This window comes from Ahaetulla prasina, chromosome 8 (assembly GCF_028640845.1).
Source record: "Ahaetulla prasina isolate Xishuangbanna chromosome 8, ASM2864084v1, whole genome shotgun sequence".
NCBI classification, from domain to species: domain Eukaryota; kingdom Metazoa; phylum Chordata; class Lepidosauria; order Squamata; family Colubridae; genus Ahaetulla; species Ahaetulla prasina.
Window position 1 is genome coordinate 16,524,407 of NC_080546.1, and position 24,271 is coordinate 16,548,677.

General features: G+C 38.1%; 1 protein-coding gene across 8 annotated transcripts in view; it reads left to right on the forward strand.

The window, feature by feature from the left end:
* PTPN13 (protein tyrosine phosphatase non-receptor type 13) overlaps positions 1 to 24,271 on the forward strand; it is a 199,086-nt gene that overhangs the window by 114,539 nt on the left and 60,276 nt on the right. For 7 of the 8 annotated variants that reach the window (XM_058192077.1, XM_058192069.1, XM_058192073.1 and 4 more), the window contains exons 16-22: positions 1,882 to 2,064; positions 4,271 to 4,433; positions 12,083 to 12,506; positions 14,858 to 14,955; positions 15,650 to 15,745; positions 23,015 to 23,122; positions 23,439 to 23,570. In XM_058192077.1, coding sequence (XP_058048060.1) covers positions 1,882 to 2,064; positions 4,271 to 4,433; positions 12,083 to 12,506; positions 14,858 to 14,955; positions 15,650 to 15,745; positions 23,015 to 23,122; positions 23,439 to 23,570 — 1,204 coding nt within the window. The remainder of the gene's footprint in view (positions 1 to 1,881; positions 2,065 to 4,270; positions 4,434 to 12,082; positions 12,507 to 14,857; positions 14,956 to 15,649; positions 15,746 to 23,014; positions 23,123 to 23,438; positions 23,571 to 24,271) is intronic. The other variant, XM_058192074.1, reaches the window with a different exon arrangement.

Below are 24,271 nucleotides of genomic sequence, written 5' to 3' on the forward strand. Positions count from 1 at the left end.
GTGGTGGGGAAGCCAACTGGATCTTACCTCTTTCAGGAAATCTGGGAACCCTCCACATTAACAGGGCTCGGAACCAGAGATGGTATTCAGCTGGTTCTGACTGGTTCTGGAGAACCGGTAGCAAAAATTTTGGGTAGTTTGGAGAACCGGCGAATATCATCTCTAACTTGCCCCGCCCCCATCTATTCGCTGCCTCCAGAATCCCAGCTGATCAAGTCCCAGCTGATCGGCTGGGTCTTCTTTTGTTGCCCTGCACACAGAGCTGGAAAGCAGGTTAGTGGGGTGGGGAGGGAATGAAGATTTTACAGTATCCTTCCTCTGGAGTAGGGTGAGAATGGAGATTTTACAGTATCCTTCCCTTCCCCTGGAGTGGGGTGGGGTGGAAATGGATATTTTGCAGTATCCTTCCCCTGCCAAGCCCAGCACGCCACACCCACCAAGCCATGCCCACAGAACCTGTAGTAAAAATTTTTGAATCCCACCACTGTTTGGAACATATATTTCTAACAATTGTTGGGGATATCCTTATGTACAAGTTATTGGTCACCCTGTCCTGAAGTCTGCAGTTAACGAGGGATTTCATATATATTTATTCACTAAGATCTCATTATAAATATTGAGCGCACAAACCCTCTTTTTCCCACAACATATTTAACTGTGTCAGTGAAGATACTACTGCTTTTTCAAATGCTCAAAAAGGATCAGTTGACTTCATGGGTTAAAAATAAAACTAGTTCAAAAACAGGGTAAATGAACTTTACCTGGTTAATGATGTCACAGAAACACTGAAACCCAGTCAGTTATTCCCTTTTACCTTTTCTCTAACAAAAAGGTAAAAAAAAAAGGGGCAAATAAAAATGCACAACTCGCAATGACAAAAAATTCTATCGCAGACTGGCAGCGTGGACTTCATTTCCCAAATGCTCCTTGGCCAAAGTTTAGCGTAAGCCATATTTATCACTGCCTATCTAGTCAATGGATGGAAACTTTGTAATGAGTTTTGATCCAGTTAGTACAACACCACAAAGATCTGAATGAGTTAGTATCACCATATAGTTGACTCAACAAAGAAAATAAGGCATTGTATATACCGACTCATAATGTCTATGGAGCTTCTCAGTCATCTAGGTCATGGTTGTCCCAGAGGTGCATGGAGCCAACCTGGAAACAACGAAAGACTGGCCCATGGTTCTTCTGCCAGTGAAGATGGGCTCCCGAGCACCATTTTCGGCTGCCACGGCCTCCTGCAACCCTCTGCTGGTGAAAACAGAGCTCAGGAGGGCCCTCCCGAGCTCCTTTTTCACTGGCAGAGGGTTGCAGGAGGCCGTGGCAGCCAAAAACAGAGCTCAGGAACCTGTTTTCGCTGGCAGAGCTCTTCAGCCACCACAGGCGCCCCCAACAGGAGTGACATCGAGCTGGCCATGCCCCCCTGCTCCCCCTGGGGGCCAAAACCCTGATGCGGCCCTCAATGAAATCGAGTTTGATACCTCTGATCTAAAAGAAAATAGCAAGGAATAAATAAATCCAAATGATAATACAAAATCCTTAATCCAGCCCAATTGTAGAAACGGTCCTACACAATTTACCTCATTGCCCTGCACACGGCTGCTGTCACCCTGCCCCCAAATATTTAAATCTGGCTCTCAGTCACTAAAAGGTTGCACATACTTGTTTATTGAATCTAGGAATTAAGAAATAAAATGTGTAACCCACTTAGTTGTAATGTAAACTTCAAAGGCAGCCTGTGATTGGAGCAGAACTAGTACATTGTACTGTAAAACCAATCTGAAAAATCATTTTGATCTCACAGTATTTTCAACATACATATCATGCATTTCTCTCTCTCTCTCTCTCTCTGACTTCTTCTTTCCTATTTGGTAGATTTGCCAGAGGCTGACCGATTATGGTGTACATTTTCATCGTGTGCTGCCGGAGAAAAAATCTCAGACTGGAATTCTGCTAGGCATTTGCTCCAAAGGAGTTCTTATTTTTGAAGTTCACAATGGTACCCGAATGCCTGCCCTTCGTTTCCCGTGGAGAGAAACAAAGAAAATTTCCTTCAGTGTATGTTGGTCAAGGGTTTTTTTTTTTTGTGTAGAATTGCAGACTGGATCATTAAATGCCTTTCTTCTCTTTCTCCCCACTCCAGCTGAGTTACCTATGGTATTGAGACAATGGTGTGCCAAAAATAACAAAGAACCAGGATGATACAGGATGCTCCATAGTGGGCAGTAAATATGTTAGTAATAAAAACCAGATGATTCAAACTGTGATGAATTTTCAGGAGAGGAGAAATTTTGCCAGGGCTGTTAGCTATTCGGACAGAATATGGTTCCATCTAAGAATTAGTAATAGAGAAAGCACACCATGCATTCCTTCTAAGATTGTCTCACTTGGGAATGTAGATATCACAATTTTCTAACGTCAAAAATTTATTGCTCATCCCAGATTTATGCCTTCTTATGCCTTCTTAATATACTACATTTCTGCATACAGTGAGAACGTCAACAAAATGTTGCAGTAGTGCACTTTAAGAACTTTTGTTTTTCTTGAATCTATAAAGCAGAATTGAACTAATATCAAACAGACCTTAAAGAGTGGAGACATGATCTCTGGAAACATGGTTTAGTATATTTTTTTAATAAGTCTGGTGGGCAAAGATTTAAATAGAATAGTTCTTACGTTTTCCCTGATTTACAGCTTCAGGTAACAATATAAAAACAGTTCTTTAAGGTTGCCTGGAATTCTGAATTGTAATTCTAATATATCTATAGGTTGAATAAGAAATTTCATGTAGATTTCACTTAAGTAACATTATATATAATTATTTGTACATGTCCTTGAATTATGACCACAATTAAGACCAGAATTTCTTCTGTGAAGCCAGTCAATGGAATTCTTTATTGGCCAAGTGTGATTGGATACAGAAGGAATTTGTCTGGTGCATATGCTCTCAGTATACATAAAAAGACAAGATAGATTCGTCAAGAATCATAAGGTACAACACTTAATGATAGTTGTAGGGTACAAATAAGCAATCAGGAAACAATCAATATCAATATAAATCATAAGGATAAAAGCAACAAAGTTACAGTCATACAGTCATAAGTGGAAGGAGATGGGTGATGGGAACGATGAGACGATTAATAGTAGTGCAGACTTAGTACATAGTTTGACAGTGTTGAGGGAATTATTTGTTTAGCAGAGTGATGGCATCCAGGAAAAAAACTGTTTTTCTGTCTAGTTGTTCTGGTGTGCAGTGCTCTAGAGCGTTTTTTTGAGAGTAGGAGTTGAAACAGTTTATGTCCAGGATGTGAGGGGTCTGTAAATATTTTCACAGCCCTCTTTTTGACTCGTGCAGTATACATGCAGCATACGTACAATTGTTAAGTGAATCACACGATCTTATGACTATTTTGCTACAGTTGTTAAATGAATCATTGCAGTTGTTAAGTAAAACAAGTGGGCATAAATGAACTCAGCTTCGTCCATTGACTTTGCTAGTTGGAAACTGGCTGGGAAGATTAGAAATGGCGGTCATGTGAGCCCAGGATGTTTCAATCATCATAAATACATGCTGGTTCCAAAGCGCCCAAATTTTGACCACATGACCATGGGGATGCTGCAGTGGTCCTAAGCATGAGGACCAGTCATAAGTCATGCTTTACAATGTCATTGCAACTTCAAGCAGTCGCTAAACAAGTGGTTATAAGTGGAGGCCTACCTATATGGATAAATCCGTACCAAAAAATAATCTACTATTCCTAAGCCTACTCTGTACAAAACTATGCTATGTAATTGCAAGTGTTTGTACCTTGTTCTGAATGGTAAAGTGAAGATGATTATCTGTTGCCTAGCAGCATCCTTGACAATGCTGATATGCGTGTGTGATGGATTGAATGTTGGGTTTTTGTAGTGTGGTCTCTTCCACAGAGAGGTGACCACATTCAATTCGCTCAAATCTGGAAATGGATTTGTTTTCGTACTCCGAACAGCTTTGTTTTAGCCCAGCATGACTACTTAAACATTTTCAAAACATCCAAATTACGTATTTTTACACATTGAGCAAAATATTTAATTCCCTAGGCATGAGTGTACACAAGAATTTCATACCTCCTGTATGTTGTTCTGTAATCAGTATTTTCAATACGTGCTCAAGCTTGATTGCTTTGTCTCTGCAAAGCAGTTTTTTCCATTTGAATCATGTATCTTCCCCAAGCTGGAATCAGGTTCTTTCCCCCCATTTTATTCTGTATTTGTCATGTTGCAGAAAAGAAAGATAACGCTGCAGAATACATCCGATGGTATAAAGCACACGTTCCAGACAGATACAACCAAGACCTGCCAATACTTGTTACAGCTCTGCTCTGCTCAGCACAAATTCCAGCTCCAGATGAAAGCCAGGCAAAGCAACCAGGATGCTCAGGAAATCGGTAAGAAATGGCAGCGGTCTACCTTTTATGACTGCAGTTTTACTGGATCTACCGTATTTTTCGGAGTATAAGACGCACCTTAGTTTTTGGGGAGGAAAATAAGAAAAAAGCTGATTGGCAAGTGGATTGGCCTCCCAGAATACCCCCAATCAGCTGTTCCCAGAGGTGAATTTTAGCAACAGATTCCTTGGTTGTGAGCTCTGTGCCTTGCTTTTTTTTTTTCTTTTTTTTCTGCCTCTGAAAACCTCTGAAACAGAGCTTCAAAAAAAAAAAGCCTCTGAAGCTCTGTTTGGGGGCTTCTTTTCTGAAGCTCTGTTTGGGGGCTTCGTTTTTGAAGCTTCGTTTCTGATGCTTTTTTTCAGTTCTGAAACCTCTGTTTGAGAAGCTGGGCAGGGATACATTCAGAGTATAAGAAGCATCCAGATTTTCACCCTCTTTTTTGGGGGGGGAAAGGTGCGTCTTATACTCCGAAAAATACAGTAATTCCAGAGATTTAACCTAAGGCAGGGGTATTTAGATCTGACCCATGGGGCTGGCCTGGGAATAGCAAAGGACCAGCCCACGGTGCCTCTGGTAGCAAAAATGGGGAATGTGCCCCGTTTTGGCATGCAGAGTGCTGCAGGAGGCCATACAAACCAAAAACGGGGCTGCGCACAGAGCACCGGGGAGGGGCGTACACTGGGCCCCCGGGCCCCTTTTTGGCCAGCAGAGTGCTGCAGGAGGCGTCTGTCCCATCTGCCATATGTCCCATCTCCCACCCACCCCGGCCCACAGAGGACAACTACAATGCTGATCCGCCCCTCAAAGAAATCCAGTTTGACACCCCTGACCTACCCAAAGGATTCTGATTGGAGGTTCCAAGTGGGGCAGGAAGCATTAGACCTCAGAAGACCTCTGCCCTCTGCGCCATTTAACAACCCATGTGATTGCTTAACAACCACAATAGGAGGAGCAGGAATTGAAGTCATTAAGTGAGGAAATCACGTGGGGCAACTGTCAAGTGTTGAGACTGTAATGGACAGGTTCCATTACGGCTGTAAGTCATGGACTATATCCTCTTGAGCCATTCATTTTTATCGAAAGAAAGAAAGAAATCCAGGTAGTCCTCGGCTTAGCGGCCACAATGGAGCCCAAAATTTCTGTTGCTAAGCAAGACAGTTGTTAAGGGAGTTTTGCGACCTTTCTTGCCACCGTTGTTAAGTGAATCACTGTGGTTGCTAAGTTGGTAACAGTTGTTAAGTGAATCTGGCTTCCCTGTTGATTTTGCCCGTTAGAAGGTGATTTACTTGACCGTCATAAATATGAATCAGTTGCTAAGCATCTGAATTTTGATCATGTGACCGTGGGGATGTTGCAGCTGTCATAAGTTTGAAAAATGGTCATAAGTCACTTTTGTCAGTGCCGTTGTAGTCTTGAACAGTCATTAAACGAACTGTTGTAAGTTGAAAGCTATCTATACAGAACAGTATTTTCTGTTGAATTATATATCTAATAGCATTTGGTCTATTATCAGTGGTAGATCAAACAACATACAGTTTACTTGAGAAAATTAATTCAACGAGACAAAAGAAGATTTAATAGGTTTGTGATTCTCTGTGATTTAAAAACAAATATTTCCAAAACAAATACTTATAATACAGATTGGTGTATTTACTTTGTTCACTCCCATTAGAAGTTTATTGAAAGAAATATATCACCTAAAGTAGTTTCAAAGTTTTGTTTATATAATAATTTACCCCAAATAAGAATTCCCTGAATCCCCCTCACTTATTCACGTGTTCAAAGGGTGAAGCGAAGAGATTTAAATTAGATGAAAAGAGGTTAAATAAAATTGAGTGCTATTTCCCTTTCATCTCCAGATTAACAACATGCTGAAATAGTGATCTGTTTCTGAACATATATTGTGTTTTCCCTTCCTCACTGAATAATACAAAGTGACATCCACGGACTCTCTAGGTGGTCTAACCATTAACCAGACGAGACCTGCTGAACTTGAGAACAGTCACTGTAAAGCAAACCTTGCCTAAGTCAAACTGCCTACAGTCATACTGTTGCTACATCTAATCCAATATTGTCAATCAACTGTCAGCAGCTTTGCAGAGCCTCAGGCTAGGATCTTTCCCCACTGTGCTATCAGGAAATGCTAGGGAGTGAATATGAGACTTGAAACATACAAAGCCTCTCCTCAGCTCTCAATTGACATGTAATTCCTCTCTGTAAGACTTACTCTTAAAATATGCACGGCAACATATTTCTGGGAGGTAGGCACTTGCGAAACCAAAATTGCTTGACATAGCAATGTCTGGCATGGTTGTTAAAAGATTAGGGGAGCTGAAGTCCAACGTTTCTGGATACTATCTATTGACAAAGTAGCCCTAGTCCAGGGGTGGGCAATTAATTTTTATCAGGGGCCGCATGAGAAGCCTGAATTGTGTCAGAGGGCCACCAACTTTCTTTCATTGTAAAATACTTAAATTAAATATTTTGAATAGCTGGTACTGATAATCAGAAGAATAAAGCACTCTGTAAATATGTATATTAGGTTATGTGAAACTGTGGTCTATTGGTTAAATAAGAAAAACAATTATTGAACCAGTGCAATTTATTTTTCAAAATAAAAGTTAAAAAAAAAGTTTAATTTATGGTGTTTATGATTGGCCTCACGCGGGCCGGACAGGGACGTACAAAGGGCCGGATGTGGCCCGCGGGCCTTAATTTGCCCAGGTCTGCCCTAGTCCCTGAAGACCAAGTGAAGTAATGACTCGGTACCTGCTGGATCAAACCTGCTTTTATCTGAACCTAGAACCCGACTAACATGTGAGATCGTGTACCTGAAAAGTATCAGTATTCAGTGAATTTGATATAGATAACTCTTGGCGTTCATCCACCACTAACTGTTGTCACGTATTGGTAGAGTACATATAGATTAGATTAGATTAGATTAGATTAGATTAGATTAGATTAGATTAGATTAGACTAGAATAAAGGAAGGAAAGAAGGAAGGAAGGAAGGAAGGAAGGAAGGAAGGAAGGAAGGAAGGAAGGAAGGAAGGAAGGAAGGGAGGGAGGGAGGGAGGGAGGGAGATTATAATGAGAGTGAGGGAGGGTCTCAGGGAAGTCCCGCCTTAGCACCTGGCCACCGCAGGTGCCCCCAACACGAGTCCCATGCCACACCCACCATGGCCACGCCCACCATGGTCACACACACACACACACACACACACCGACCACACCCCATGCCCCGCTCCCATCCCTCCAAGGTCAAACACAATCCTTTTAGGGCCCTCAGTGAAATCGAGTTTGACACCCATGACATAGTCTAAGCCAGTGGTAGTCAAGCTGGTCCCTACCGCCCACTAGTGGGCATTCCAGCTTTCATGGTGGGCGGTAGGGGTTTTGTCCGATACTGAAGCACTTTCCTTTTTTTCAATTTAATTGACTTTTTTAAAAAAATTCATAGCATTTTTAAAAAACATTTTCATTAGGTTTTCATAAAATTCCCCGTGACAATTTAAATTTCTGAAAATATACTATTTGTATCGCCCATGCATAAGTTTAGTTCACGTTACGTAAGCGAAACTAAATGGCACTATAGTGCAACCACAAACAAAAGAGCCTCATCCCAGAATAGCTCGCGCATCTGCCCCCACACCACCCAGCTGTAACAGGCAAGCAGAGCTGATAGACCGCGCCTCCCCCGCAAACCCAATCCACGATGCATGAGAGGCATGCGCAGATGATGATACACGGTGCATTACTGTGGAACCAGTGGGCGGTTAGAAAATTTTACTACTGCCAGAGATGCAAAAGTAGGCGGTAGGTATAAAAAGGTTGACTACCTCTGGTCTAAGTGGTTTACAGAGTCAGACGATTGCCCCCAACAATCTGGGTCCTCATTTTACCAACCTTAGAAGGATGGAAAGTTGAGTCAACCTTGAGCCTGGTCTGGATTGAACTCCTGGCAATAGTTAGTTTGCAATACTGCATTCTTAACCACTGCACCACCACAGCTCTCACTGCGCCACCACGGACATGATATGGACACGAACAGGCTGTTTTGAGGAGGAGATGATGGTTTACTGTTAATGTAGCTTTTTATGAGAAGAATTGTGGTATAGCGCTGGCAGTGAGAATAGAAAGCAGAGAATCATTTTTGAAATAGTGTCGAAAACTTGCAAATATTAGCTGAAGATTAAGTGTTACTAGAAGGGCTTTTTAAAAAATCAAACATGTTCCAGCTAGATAAAAGAGAGAAATTATAAATATGAGCATTTAAAGAGCCTTGCAACTTGATCCTATGTTTCTGCTCTGGAATTTTGGCTTTAGCCAAGTGCTGCTTACCCTAAAATGTGCTTGCCATTAACTCTATTAATGTGTTTTTCAACCCAGACTGTTGTTCAGCCCAATTTGAGGAAGGAGTTGCAAGAGTTAGATTGCTGAAAATATATCAGATTTGTGAAATATTTCAATTTGATTAACAGTTGTTATTTTAGCAGCATTGGCAAGCCATTTTGTGACGCTTCCCATCATCATGTCTGCAACCGGAAAATGACAGCCTTTCGCTTTATAAGCTGTCAAAGGATTTAAGAAAGATACTAAAATGTGTGGTATTTTCATTTGAGTTATTCTTTTTATTTAAAATAATATTCCACAATGCTTTCAACGGTGACAGAACCTCTAATGTACTGCATTCACGGGAAAAGTTGGGAAACATTCAGAGATGCATCTGCCTTGAAAATAGCACAGTCAAACACCAGCACAGGACATTTTGTATTATTTCATTTCACATTACGTCGCAAACTATTTTATGATCATGTTTACGTGATAAAATGCATCGTTAAAAATTGCCAAATTTCAATTCTATGAGAGTCATGGGTCCCGGAGTTTGGACACATACTTTAAATAAGCCCATTTGAAGTACCTTGGTTTAAAAATAGTTGCCCACTTCACCAGTAAAAGTTTACGGGAACCAGAGTTTTAGTAGTATATAAATTTGCCAAGAATGAAATTAGTAGCTAGTCTTTAAGTACTGACAATGCAGTTTTTTGTGCTTGACCAGTTGGTTGGTTGGTTGGTTGGATGGATGGATGGATGGATGATAGATGGATAGATAGATAGATAGATAGATAGATAGAGATAGAGATACAGATAGATATATATTGTAATAATACACATCCAAACAACTTTCAATGTGAACTACTCCTTTACTTCGTCCAGATTTTGGGGTTGGCAACATGGCTTGTTTTCCTCAAGATGAAGAATAGACAGTTCTAAGCATGCTTTTCAAAGTATATATTTAGTATCTATTTGTTTATTAAGTGTATACAGGTAGTCCTTGATTTATGACCATAATTGAGTCCAAAATTTCTGTTGCTATGCGGGATAATCGTTAAGTGAGTTTTGTCCCATTTTGCAACCTTTCTTGCCACATTTGTTAAGTGAATCACTGCAGTTGATAAGTTACCATATTTTTCGGAGTATAAGATGCTCCAGAGTATAAGATGCACCTTAGTTTTTGGGGAGGAAAATAAGAAAAAATAAATTCTGCCTCTGCCTACCAGCATCCATCGGTATTCATCTGGCTAGCGTCCTGTCAGTGTGTGAGAGAATTGAGGGCTGTTTGGAAACTGAAACAGTATTTGCTGTGTGAGCAACAAGGAGACAGTTTGGAGCCTGGGCATGGCTTAGCTCTGCAGCTCTGAGTCTGTGCTGAGCTCTAGACTAGTCTGCTGCTCAAAATTGAAACTGAAACTCCTCTCCTCTGTTTGTGTTTTGCTTGTATTTACTACCACGTTGGAAAACCTGCTTTTGGTATTGTACATTTACTTCATGTGTTATATTATATATACAGAGAAGTTATTGAATCCTGCTGAATCAGTTACTTGTGTGTGCTTTCTGGATGTGATTGCTGCTGCTGAGTCCTTGCAGTAAATAGCAGACTGCCTGGTCAGCTTCAGCACATTATTGCAGCCTGATTCAGCAGCTGATTGGCGGCCTCCCAAAATATCCCCAATCAGCTGTTCCAGGCTGCAGGGATTGCCACAGACCATCGTTGCCTCCATGCCTCGCATTTTTGGCTACATTCGGTGTATAAGAGGCACCCAAATTTTCACCCTCTTTTGGATGGGGGAGTGTGTCTTATACTCCAAAAAATATGGTAGTAACGCAGTTATTATATGAATCTGGCTTCCCCATTGATTGTGTATGTCAGAAGATTGCAAAAGGTGATCACATGACCCAGGACTCTGTAACCAACATAAATAGCAATAGCACTTAGACTTACTGTATATACCATTTCACAGTGCTTTACAGCCCTCTCTAAGCAGTTTACAGAACCAGCCTGTTGCCCTCAACAATCTGGGTCCTCATTTTACTGACCTCGGAAGAATGCAAGGTTGAGTCAACCTTGAGCCAGTGAGAACTGAAGTGCTGGCAGCCGGCAGTCAGCAGAAGTAGCCTGCAGTAACCACTGAGCCACCACGCCACTTTATATGAACGCATTGCCAATCATCCAAATTTTGATCATGTGATCAGGGGGCTACTACTGTGATTATGTGACCATGGGGATGCTGTGTGAAAAATGGCCACAAGTCACTGCTTTCAGTGTCATTGTAACCTCGAACTGTCACTAAAAGAATGGTTGTAAGTCAAGGACTACCAGTATGTTGGCTCCCTTCCCTACTGACGCAACTCGGGGTGCAATATAAATTTCATTTTATAAAATGCAGTATTACAAATTTATTATAATATTATACTAAAATATGGTGTATATTACCAGCAGAGCTCTCTCTCTTGCATGTATTGTTGTTTAGTGCAGGGGTCTCCAACCTTGGCAACTTTAAGACTTGTGGACTTCAATTCCCAGAGTTCCTCAGCTAGCAAAGCTGGCTGAGGAATTCTGGGAGTTGAAGTCCACAACTCTTAAAATTGCCAAGGTTGGAGACACCTGGTTTAGTGTATTGTGGGCAAGCATTGAAGCTCTGTGAAGAGCTGGGTTCTGGTTGCTATCTAGATCAGTGGTCACCAACTGGTGATCCGTGGACCACTGGTGGTCCGCGAGAAAATTTTGGTGGTCCGCAGAAAAATCTTTGCATTTTTGCATTTTTTATATTGCACTAAGTCAGGGATCTTCAAACTATGGCCCCTGGGTCGGATACGGCCTGCCAAAGCAATTAATCCTGCTTGCTGATGGGATGGGGTCTTTCAGGCATTTAGCTTGGCTGCCTGTTTAGTAGCTCCCGCTTCTCCCTCCCTCCTTGGGAGTCCAGGTGCTTCAGTCAGCGGTGCATGAAACTTTAGCTGGGCTCCTCGTGAGACAGAGTTTGCAGCGGGGGGGCAATCTAGCGCCCGGACTGGCTACAAGACAAACGTTCATTCTTGGTCATATTTGAGATTTCTAATTGCAATGGACAGCAAAGCTAGGGTTGACTCCGGGTACTTCTCTTTGCTAACAAGTGGCCACGCTAAGTGCCTGAAGGACCCCGTCCCGTCCCTAATTCATATTAGTGGTCCACGGGATTTAAAGTTATGAATTTAGTGGTCCCTGAGGTCTGAAAGGTTGGTGACCCCTGATATAGATCTCTTCTGATTTGACAGATACTTCATTCGTTTGATGTACTGCATGCATAAACCAATTCCATCTCCTTGCAGAAAGAGCTTCCCTTCGGAGTCTCAGCCTCCATCCAGACTCCGTGAAAGGATTCAACATGGGACGTGCCATCAGTACCAACAGCCTGGCCAGCAGCACGTTAAACAGACTTGCCGTCCGGCCGTCGACAGTACAGGCGGAGATTCTCAAAAGACTCTCCTATTCGGAATTGTCCCTTTTCCAGCCTGCCCAAGGCTATTCCCGAGACAAAAACGAGAAGACGTCCTGGGAGGAACGGCCCAAAATTATGAGCAAATCTTTCCACGACTTGACCCAGAGTCAGGTGTTAGTCAGCCCCCTTCGGAAAAATTTTGTCACCCCTGGGAATTCCTCATCACGGAAAATGGAGGGATTGATGGAGAAGATCTTTCAAACCACGGCGAAATCTGATCCCGAATCGGTGGTTGGAGGAGCAAAACTCAACAAGTAAGAAACGTTTCTAAGGGATGGATTTTAAAATGGCCGCCTTCCGGGTAGTCGCTGAAAAAGTCCATTCTGCAGAGGATATAAAGATGGCTGCTCCTAGATGTCGTATGCATAGTTCTGAGCTTTGTGGTAGGGTTTCAAGCATTATTTTTTACTTTGGTGTAATTTTAGACTCCTTTGCTTAATATAAATTAGAAGTTGTGATATAATTTAAGAATTTGATTAAATATAGACTATAATAGCAATAGCACTTAGACTTATATACAGTTCCACAGTGTTCTACAGCCTTCTCTAAGCATTTTATAGACTCAGCCTATTGCCCCCAACAATCTGGGTCCTCATTTTACCCACCTCGGAAGGATGGAAACCTGAGTCAATGTGGAATTAATATGATACATTCTTTTACAAATGTATTTTAACTCTATCCTAAATTTCCTTTGTCTATCATCTAGACTGGTCTTCGACTGCAATAAATCAAATAGAATTGAATTGATTTCAAGGGAATATCTGGGGGGAAATAAATGATATGTGAGAAGAATTTCCTTGTAAAATACAGGTGGTCCTCGGCTTATGACCACAATTGAGGCCAAAGTTTCTGTTGCTAAGTGATTTTTTTTTTTAATTTGAATTTATATCCCGCCCTTCTCCGAAGACTCAGGGCGGCTTACATTGTGTTAAGCAATAGTCTTCATCCATTTGTATATTATATACAAAGTCAACTTATTGCCTCCAACAATCTGGGTCCTCATTTTACCTACCTTATAAAGGATGGAAGGCTGAGTCAACCTTGTGCCTGGTGGGACTTGAACTTGCAGTAATTGCAAGCAGCTGTGTTAATAACAGACTGCTTTGTCTGTTGAGCCACCAGAGGCCCTTTTTTTTTTTGCCCCATTTTATGTCCTTTCTTGTCACAATTGTAAAGTCAATCATTGCGGTTGTTAAGTTAGTAACACATTACGTGAATCTGGCTTCCCCATTGACTTTGCTTGTCAGAAGGTCACAAAGAGGGACCACATAACCCTGGGACACTGCAAACATCATAAAAATGAATCAGTTGCCAAGCATATGAATTTGGATGACTTGACCATCAGCTTGCTGCAACAGTCGTAAGTGTGAAAACGGTCATAAGTCACTTTTTTTTAGAGTGACTTTGAACGGTCGCTATATGAACTGTTGTAAATCGAAGACTACCTGTACTTGCAATGTGGAACCATGGTAAACATTTTTGAGGAGCCTCTCCTTGTGGAAGCGGTAGCATTTGAATATATTGTGTGTTAATGAGAAATTAATATAGATACTTTTTTTAGGAAGGACAATTTATTTATTTATTTATTTTTATTTATTAATTAAACTTTTATACCGCCCTTCTCCCGAAGGACTCAGGGCGGTCTACAGCCAAGACAAAAAGCAATAAGTATACAAAGTTAAAAATCAATTTAAAATACCTATTCAATAGTGGCCGAATTAAAACTGTCAAATTGACCAACTTAAAATACCCCATATAAAATTACAGAAGATTTAAAAATTTAAAATTTAGAAATTTAAAAAATCTAAAAAATCAGTCCAGTCCCGCTTGAATGAATAAATGAGTTTTTAATTCCCGACGGAAGGTCCGAAGGTCAGATATTTGGCGCAAACTGGGGGGAAGGTCGTTCCAGAGAGTAGGTGCTCCAACAGAGAAGGCCCTTCCCCTGGGGGCCGCCAGCCGGCATTGCTTGGCGGACGGCACCCTGAGAAGACCCTCTCTGTGAGAGCGTACGGGTCGATGGGAGGCATAAGGTAACAGCAGGCGGTCCCGTAAGTACCCGGGCCCTAATTAAACTGCAGATATTAAATACTTCTTTTATAGATATAAAAGCAGGAGTGTATAAACGGAATTAAACAGCTGGTATTGTTAGGCCAAAGGCTAGGAAAGTTTCCTTTTTAGATTCATTTTTTAGTCGTAAGTAAGACGTTAAGCACTTCTGCAGCACTATAAAACCACCCATTTGTGGCTGAAATTTTCCTGATGTAGGAACAGGAGCCACTGTGGGAAAGCAAGAACTGCATTCATATCCATTGCAGGATTCATTTTCATTCCACCATACTAAAAACTTCTTTTTTTGTGACTGCCCCTTCGTATTATTTTTTCCATGTGCTTTGCTTCCACGCACATAAAACAAACTTATCCACATTTCACAGATCTCTGCCAGCATGTTCTTTGGTGTGAGGTATGCATTTTTAATGCCAGTTTTCTGTTTTGTGTACCATATATTAGCTTGTATCGTTGTTTTATTACATTTTCCTTCTGCTTTCTGTTTTCCTCACTGTTTCCCCTCCCCCTCCCCTGTTTCTTCAACCATTTTTTTCAGTTCACACTCCCATGCAGGTTTAAATGCCAGTCTAGAAAGAAAGAAAAATGAATTTGACTCTTCATCCGCAGAAGATGCAGGTCAGGCCTTTGTAATAGGTCAGCATTGTTTCCTTAAGTCCAATGGTACTGTGCAATTGAGATTCCTAAATGAGTTTCTAGATGGATATTAATATCTGACATGCTGTACGTTATGAATTTATTCTGAGCTATTTGGGAGAATGCTAACGTTATTTAATGATTTGTATGCTCATTATTATTTTTTTGAAACAATGTTAATTTATTCTTTTGCCCACCTCAAGAAAAAGTAACCAATGAGAGTCGGTTAAAAGTATAAATAAAAGTATCACAGCCAGAACCTTTATTACCGGTTCGCATCATGCCTGCGCAAAATTGTCCCTCTTTTGACATGCTCCCAACCCTAAAATGGGAAGCACTACAAAAATCTAAAATAAGAGTGTTCAAGTTTTTAAGTTTCCATGTGCTGCAGTCAAGCTTGATTCATTCATTTTGCATGTTGTGTCCTGGATAAGAATGATTCAATTTCTTAAATGTTCCTTACTTTCCTAATATAGAAAGAAGATATTTAATTTCTACGAATCCATTCTGAAAATGTCTGTAGAGTTTAGGCTTATCATTAATTCTTTTTGAATTTTTGGAAGAGTCAGAGTTTCATTCATTATATAATGAAATGAAGCTTGATTTCTGTCGCCTTACACTCTAAGAAATAAAATTTGTCTCGTATTTCGGCATTATTTTTTTAAAAAATATGTGCTGTTGCTTTGGTCCACAGATGGTCTCCAAACAGAGAAGAATATACTGGTAGTGTCTTCACCAGAAAGGGAGATCAACTTGATCAATTTGAAAAAAGATGAAAAATATGGCTTAGGTAAGTAGATGTTACTTTAAAGATTACATATAAATGCAGAAATCAAAAGAGCAAAAGATCACACAGTGTATTGAAAGGAGGTTTTCACTGTCAGAACTGTCCCTGAGATTTAAGTCATTAATAAAAACTTATTGTTGTAATGAGACAAAAGATATGTTTTTTTTCCTTTCAAAAGAAGTTGATGTTTATGTACAGTATGTATGTAATTTGCCCAATCTGACTGACTCTGGATGGTGTGCACAAGGAAACTTGAGACAAAATCATCTTGATAAATAAAAAATGTAGTAACATCATAAGAATTATAGTACACTAGTTCAAAATTAGTCCAAATTAAAAAGCACTTATGAATTGAGCCTGGGAGCATTCTAGGGATCAGTGAAGCAAACTCAAAGTAGATGGAAATATCCATAATATCCAGTTTGCTCAAATAGCTGCATTTTGTTTCTTTGTTTAGATGTATTTTTCATCACATCATAAACAGAGTCTTGGTAGCTCATTAAAAAAGACAATAACATCCCAAATGATAAAAAAATACTCTACATACAGACCCAAAAAATTGCATCAGTGCCCAAACACCACCCAAAAATGTCCCTCTTCAGCTGCTTCCAGAAGGCCAATAATGTTGGAGTTAATCAACCCTCCGTGAGAGATCCATTTCAGAGGTCTGGCCCCAATATAGAAAAATGGTGCCCCCAGGCCTCACTTCTGCTTCGATCACACAATCAAAGCAGTAGGTTTGAGTCCAGTGGAGAGATACAGTTGTACATTTTGTAACAGCTAAAGCTTCCAAGTTAACTTTTTTTTATTATTATTATTATAATTTTAAACGTTACAAACAAAAAAGAAAATACATTTTCCACCCTTGTGCTATACATAAAAAAAAAAAAGGAAGATTTGGGTCTTCGGATATATCCTCATGATTGCCAAAATCCACGTTCTCGAGGTACAGGTACCGAAGCGTCCAATGTTCCAAGCGCATAGTCCACGAATGGTTTCCAAGTCTTCCAGAAAATATCTTCTTTATACACACCACTTCTAATTTTAATATCACATGTCATTTTATCATTTAAAGCTAATTTCCACATTTCAGAATTCCACTCTTCTATTCTAAAAATCACATCTAGTTTCCAATATCTAGCTATTATAATTCTACCTATTATAATCATAATTCTAATCAATTCTTTTTCATATTTTGTTAATTCTATTTCCTTAATTACCAACAATAATATAGTTTCCACTCTCAATGTTATTACTTTCCCCATCATTTCAAATATCATTTTCTCAATTGTTGCCAAAACTTTTAACCTTATCACATTTATACCACATATGTTCATAAGTCCCCAATTCCATCTCACATCTCCAACATTTTTTACTAATTTTTTTATCCATTTGTGACAATCTTACTGGAGTCAAATACCATTTCCAAACAACTTTATAATTATGCTCTTTAATCCTTATAGATAAGGTTCTCATAATTCTACTATTCCAATTCACATTCCAATCTGACTCTGGTATTTCAATATTAAGATCTTTTTCCCAATTTGTCCTCATCACTCTTTGTAATTTTTCATCAGAGTTTATAATCTTATAAACCCTACTAACGAGTCCCTTTAGCCCAATTTCATCTTTCATAATCCGAGATACTAAATATTCAAATTCAGTTTCACATCTATTTATCGAATAATTTTCCTTAATTTTTTGTCCATTTTCTATCTGTATTTTTTCAAACCAACTTAACCCTAATTTTTCAATAATTTCTTTATTCCTCCTTTCATTTTCCATAACTTTTATTCAATCTCTAATAATTTCTATATTTTCCTCTTTAATCACTTCATTACGTTTTATATTATTTTTAATTGGCCAAATTCCAGTTGTCTCCCCCAAAAAGATTATATCCGGAATTAAAATTTTAACAAATTTATTCCACATTTTACTTAATCCTTTAACCAATAACTTCTAATTACACATTTTAAATTTGCTTTATCTAAAAACCACCTTGATCCAAATTTCTCTATATCCCTTAACTCTAAGTCTCTCCAATAGTTATCTTCACCTTTAAGTATTTTTACCACTATCCGGATACCATATGCACAGTAATAATTAAATAATTTGGGGATTCCTAATCCACCTTCCTTTTGATTTTGATACCACATTTTCTTCACTAATCTAGGTCTTTTCCACCATTGCAAAATTTGTCCAATTTTTCTGATATCCTTCAATATCCTTCTCTGTCAAATTTAGCGGTAGCATCTCGAATAAAAAGTTAAACTTGGGCAGCAACATCATCTTACACATTGCAATTCTACCAAACCAAGACAACTTTAACATTTTATATTTATCTATCTTCTTCTCAATTTCATTAATCACCACATCATAATTAAGTTTTTTCAATTCTTTAACCTTCAGTGAAAGCACTATACCCAAATATTTCAATGTATTTTAATCCTTATCCCAAATTGCTCTTGCATATTCTCACACTCATTACCATTACTATCCATCAATAATTCTGACTTTGACCAATTTACTTTCAGACCTGTCATTTCCTCAAATTCTTTCAAATGCTTATATATCTTTTTCAGGTCTTTCTCTACATTTTTCAAAATAATTAAAGTATCATCCGCATACAAATTTATCTTATACCCCTTATATCCTTCTAATTCTTCATCTTTTTCTATCATTTTTGTCAAGATTTCCATAGCCAATAAAAATAATGTTGGGGACAAGGGACATCCTTGTCTCGTACCTGCTTCTAATTTTATCTCTTCAGTTAATATTCCATTCACCTTCACTCTTGCACTACTTTTTTGATATTATTTTTAATTGGCCAAATTCCAGTTGTCTCCCCAAAAGATTATATCCGAATTAAAATTTTAACAAATTTATTCCACATTTTACTTAATCCTTTAACCAATAACTTCTAATTACACATTTTAAGTTTGCTTTATCTAAAAACCACCTTGATCCAAATTTCTCTATATCCCTTAACTCTAAGTCTCTCCAATAGTTATCTTCACCTTTAAGTATTTTTACCACTATCCGGATACCATATGCACAGTAATAATTAAATAATTTGGGGATTCCTAATCCACCTTCCTTTTGATTTTGATACCACATTTTCTTCACTAATCTAGGTCTTTTCCCACCATTGCAAAATTTGTCCAATTTTTTCTGATATCCTTCAATATCTTTCTCTGTCAAATTTAATGGTAGCATCTCGAATAAAAAGTTAAACTTGGGCAGCAACATCATCTTACATATTGCAATTCTACCAAACCAAGACAACTTTAACATTTTATATTTATCTATCTTCTCAATTTCATTCATCACCACATCATAATTAAGTTTTTTCAATTCTTTAACCTTGAGTGAGAGCACTATGCCCAAATATTTCAATGTATTTTTAATCCTTATCCCAAATTGCTCTTGCATATTCTCGCGCTCATTACCATTACTATCCATCAATAATTCTGATTTTGACCAATTTACTTTCAGACCTGTCATTTCCTCAAATTCTTTCAAATGCTTATATATCTTTTTCAGGTCTTTCTCTATATTTTTTCAAAATAATTAAAGTATCATCCGATACAAATTTATCTTATACCCTTATATCCTTCTAATTCTTCATCTTTTCTATCATTTTGTCAATATTTCCATAGCCAATAAAAATAATGTTGGGGACAAGGGACATCCTTGTCTCGTACCTGCTTCTAATTTTATCTCTTCAGTTAATATTCCATTCACCTTCACTCTTGCACTGCTTTTTTGATACAATTTTGAAATAACATGTATAAACTTATTACCAAAGCCTAAAGCCTCCACAATTACTTTAATAGTTTCCCATTGTACGGAATCAAAAGCTTTAAAAATATCCAATGATACTATACCAATTTTATCACCGTTATGTTCAGCTACATCTATAATATTTAATACTCTTCTAACGATATCACTCATGTATCTACCCTTCACAAAACCTACTTGATTGTAACTTATATATCTATCTATAAATCTATTTAATCTATTACTTATAATAGCAGTAAATATCTTTGCATCCTGATTAATTAAAGAAATGGGCCGATAGGACTCAATCCTTTCTAAATCTTTATCTGGCTTAGGAATTAGGGATATCACCGTTCTATTCCATGACGAAGGTACTTCTCCACCATGTAATATTCCATTAAATAATTTTTGCAATCTTGGTATTATTAATTCTTTAAATTCTTTATAAAACTCAACAGGTAATCCATCCTCACCTGGAGCTTTCCCTAATTTTATTTTTTGTATAACTCCATTAATCTCATCTTGTGTTATATCTTCTTCCATCAATTCCTTATATGTTTGATCAATTTTCACCACATATTTTTCTAAATAACTTTGCAATTTTCCCCGATTAACTGGTTTCTTTGAATATAGATTCTGAAAAAAATTTCTAACCACTTCACATTTCTCTAATTTTTTATAACATCTTATACCTCTATCATCTATCAAAGCTCCAATTTCTCTCTTCTCTCTTTTATTTTTCGCCATCTTTGCCAATAATTTAGAATTTCTATTACTAAATTCAAAAAAATTCCTATTTAAATATCTCAAATTTCTTTTACCAACTCTGTATCCTCTTCTATCATTTTATTTCTTAACATATTAAGCTCCTGAAGAATTTTTTTCTTTAGTAAGCAAAATTGATTTTCCAATTCTTTAATCTGATTTTTATCTCTTTCCATTTTAATTTTATAATTTTATATTTCCTACTTGATAATTTAATACTCTCCCCTCTAAACACCGCTTTCATCGCATCCCAAACAATTTCAAATTTAACCTCCCCATTATCATTTAATCTCCAACTTTCCTCCAATTTTTTAAGTATCCATTTTTTATCCTTTTCATTTTTATACAGTTTCTCCTCATATCTCCAATAGCTTTTTTTCTCAAAATTAAAATCTAAATCCACCATAACTTCTGCATGATCAGAATCTTTAAATATTCCCACATCTACCTTATCCACATTATTCAACAAATCTTTAGAAAGAAAAATATAATCAATTCTAGAATATGTATTATATATCTTAGAGAAAAAAGTAAATCCTCTTTCAATTCCCTTAACCTCTCTCCACACATCCACCACGCTGTTTTGAAGCATCCACGTATTTAAAATCCCCATTTTATTTGCTCCTCCACAGCGGTTGGGATTAGTACTATCTATTTTATCTCTGATTAATTAAAATCCCCAGCCACAATTACTTTCCTACACTTTCATTCTCCAAAATTTTGTTATTTTTCAAGAAATTATCTTTGTTTTTCATTCGGTAAATATAAATTAACAAGTGTCACTTTTTCCTCATTAAGATTTCCAACAATTATTACATATCTTCCATCCTCATCCAAAATTACCTGATGTTTTTCAAAATACACCCTATCTGAGATCAATGTTGCAACTCCTCTGGCTTTTGAAGTTCCAAATGCTTTTTCATATATTTGCATACCTTTTATATACATTCTATTTGAATCTTCAGATTTCTGATGGGTTTCTTGTAAAAATAAAATATCTGGTAAATCTCTTTTAATCTTAAATTCCAATCTTCTTCTTTTAATCTGATTCCCTGTACCCTTCACATTCCATGACATTATTTTTATGACTCCCATTTAAACTGTAAATTTTTCAATCCTATCCCTGCCTCTTCCTTTCTGTGCCCAAAACCCAACATTAAACTCTCATATAACCAACATTTAGCATAAAGAAAACAATAAAAAAAACAGAAAAAGACAAAAAACAAAACAAACAATAGAAAACAAACAATCTTCTTCCCCCACATCCTCGTCGGGTTCGCCTCTATAAAGAGAATGGGGGAGAGGGGACGTGCCAATGTCTGGGTCACTTCTTTCGGGCTGTCTATTTAAATTCGTCACTCAAGAAAAAAGAAAGTGATGGCTCTCTCCCGCATTCGGCTTCGCATTTTCCAAGACTCTTATCTGCTTCTTCTCCTGCTGTATCCTCACGACTTTTCTTCTGTTCAACCAACACAGGTGATATTTCTTTCCTCTTTAACCCTTTAGGGTCTTGCCCCCCAATAGCCCCTTTTTCTTCTTCTGGGGTTGATGTTTCCATGTGTTCCAAGTTAACTTCAAGACAAGAGCATGTTGCAGTAGTCTAGTCATCAAATTATGATTTTTGTTCTTTTCATTGAGAAATTTGAAAATTGTATTATTCCAATTTTCCCCAATCGGAGCTCCTTCCTACTGTTGTGAATTATAATTTCTATAATCTCTGGCATCTGAAATCTGATAAAGGATATTGAGAATTATGCTCTAAAAATAATCTGGATTAGGGTGGCTGTTCCTGTTATATTTTGAACAGTAAAGCAGTGGTGATTGGCTTGTACCCAACACAAAGATCTTAAATAAATTTTGCAATTGGAATTTCTATTCAGCCTTTAATTTAATGATCAAAAACTTCAATAAACATGTCGAATAGCTGGTATAAGCAATTCTTGAACAGTCCAGTCCAGTACTACATAGAAAGGTTATGTCTCAGATAGTTTCCTCTGTTCTTTCAATCATTATCCAAACAAGTCCTAAATTATTCTTAGATACCACCTGATAGTGGTTCTAATTATATTTGGTGTTGGTGGTTTCCACAGCTTTGTGTTGTACAAAGAGCTAATATGTAACAAACACAGCAATCTGGAGCCAATAAAATTAGAATCCAGATGTTTCAGTCTAGACATTCCCCAATGCGGGCTCTTCATGCATCTTTCTAAAATTCTTGGCCCAAGTGTGGACTATGTACCATGTTTTCCCCAAAATAAGACCTGTCTTATATTTTTTGAACCCCGAAATAAGCTCTTGGCCTTATTTTCAGGGAGGTCTTATTTTAGGGCGCATGGAGCAAGATGGGGCTCCTTTGCCATCTTATCTGATTTCCAGCTTTGCGGTTAAATATTTTCGGGGAGGGTTTATTTTCAGGGGGAGGCTTATTTTAGCACATATGCTCATAAGCCCAATTAGGCTTATTTTCAGGGGATGTCTTATTTTCGGGGAAACAGGGTGGTCTCTGGGTAAGAGTTCTACATTGGGGGAGGCAACTAGAGATCAATATTGGCCACTCATACGAGAATTCCCTGCTAGGACAATTCAACTGTGATCCATTTTAGTCTTAAGGTATTTGAGGGCAATGTTTTACCCAGAAAAATATCCTGGCAAATCACCAGTAATAAATAAGTAAGCAATTGGTTTGGAAAGTATTGCTATGAATAACCAAAAAGTTATTTTTAACAGGGTTTGAGATAACTGGTGGGGAGAAGACTGGAAAACTTGATCTTGGAATTTTTATCCATTCAGTCATTCCTGGAGGACCAGCTGATTTGCAGGGATCATTAAAACCAGGTGGGAATTGATTACACCCTTTGGTTCTTCTTTTAAAATCAAGACAGAAGGATAAAATCTGCATAGGTTTAATATTTTAATTATTTTTCTTTTTGTTTTATAACTTGTCACCCAGAGTTGCCTTATAGGGGAGATGGGGGACATAAAAAGTAGATAGATAGATTTTGCTGCTCTGGTTTAATAACATTTATGCTTGGAAGAATGTTTCCTTGCACAATGCAATGAATGGTAAACTTTGGAAATATCAGTAGAGGATAGTACATTTTAGAAACATCTATTCTGGATTGTTAATTTCCAATTCAATCCATCTACGTAGGAGATCGTCTGATTTCAGTAAACAATGTGAGTTTGGAAGGGGTCAGCCATCCTGCAGCTTTAGAAATTATTGAGCATGCTCCAGAAAATGTGACCCTTGTCGTTTCTCAACCTAAGGATGGATCAGTTAAAGGTATTTCCTGAAATAAAACTTTTTTCCCAGGTTAACAATTCATATATAGAACCTGCAATTCTTTCTGTTCTCTTCAATATTTTGCTTTTTCCAGACGCTTTTCTCTTACAAGAGTGCTTAAATAAGCCACTATTGACACTGTGCAGAGCTTTAGCTTAGAAAAAGTAGTGCAGGAACATAGCACCTACCTTTCAGGTAGTCTTTGAGTTACCCAGTATAAGATGGGCAGCCAATAAATTTGATAATAAAACAAAAATAAATAAAATAAATAACCATAATATAGCCTAATATAGTTTATGTCTTTTTCGCAGCAATCATTAAATAAATGCAGTATTTGTAAGTGAGAATACCACTTAAACCAAACCAAGTCATGATTAGGATCTTCTATTACTAATAGCCATAGATCCCCAGCTTAGTTAGACTAAAACAGAGAGCTTTGGTTAACAATTCCAGGAAATAATAAATTCTAGAACCGTGATGGCGAACCTATGGCATGTGTGTCATAGGTGGCACGCATAGCCATATCAGTGGGCACATAAGTTCAGCTCTGGTGTGCATGTGCGCGCTGGCCAGCTGATTTTCGGGCCCTCTGGACCCACCAGAGGGACTGGGTGGTGGTGGGAAAGGCCCGTTTTTCTCTCTCACCTGGCTCCAGAGCCTCTCTATGAGTCTGGGGAGGGCAAAAACTGCCTTTCCCCCCC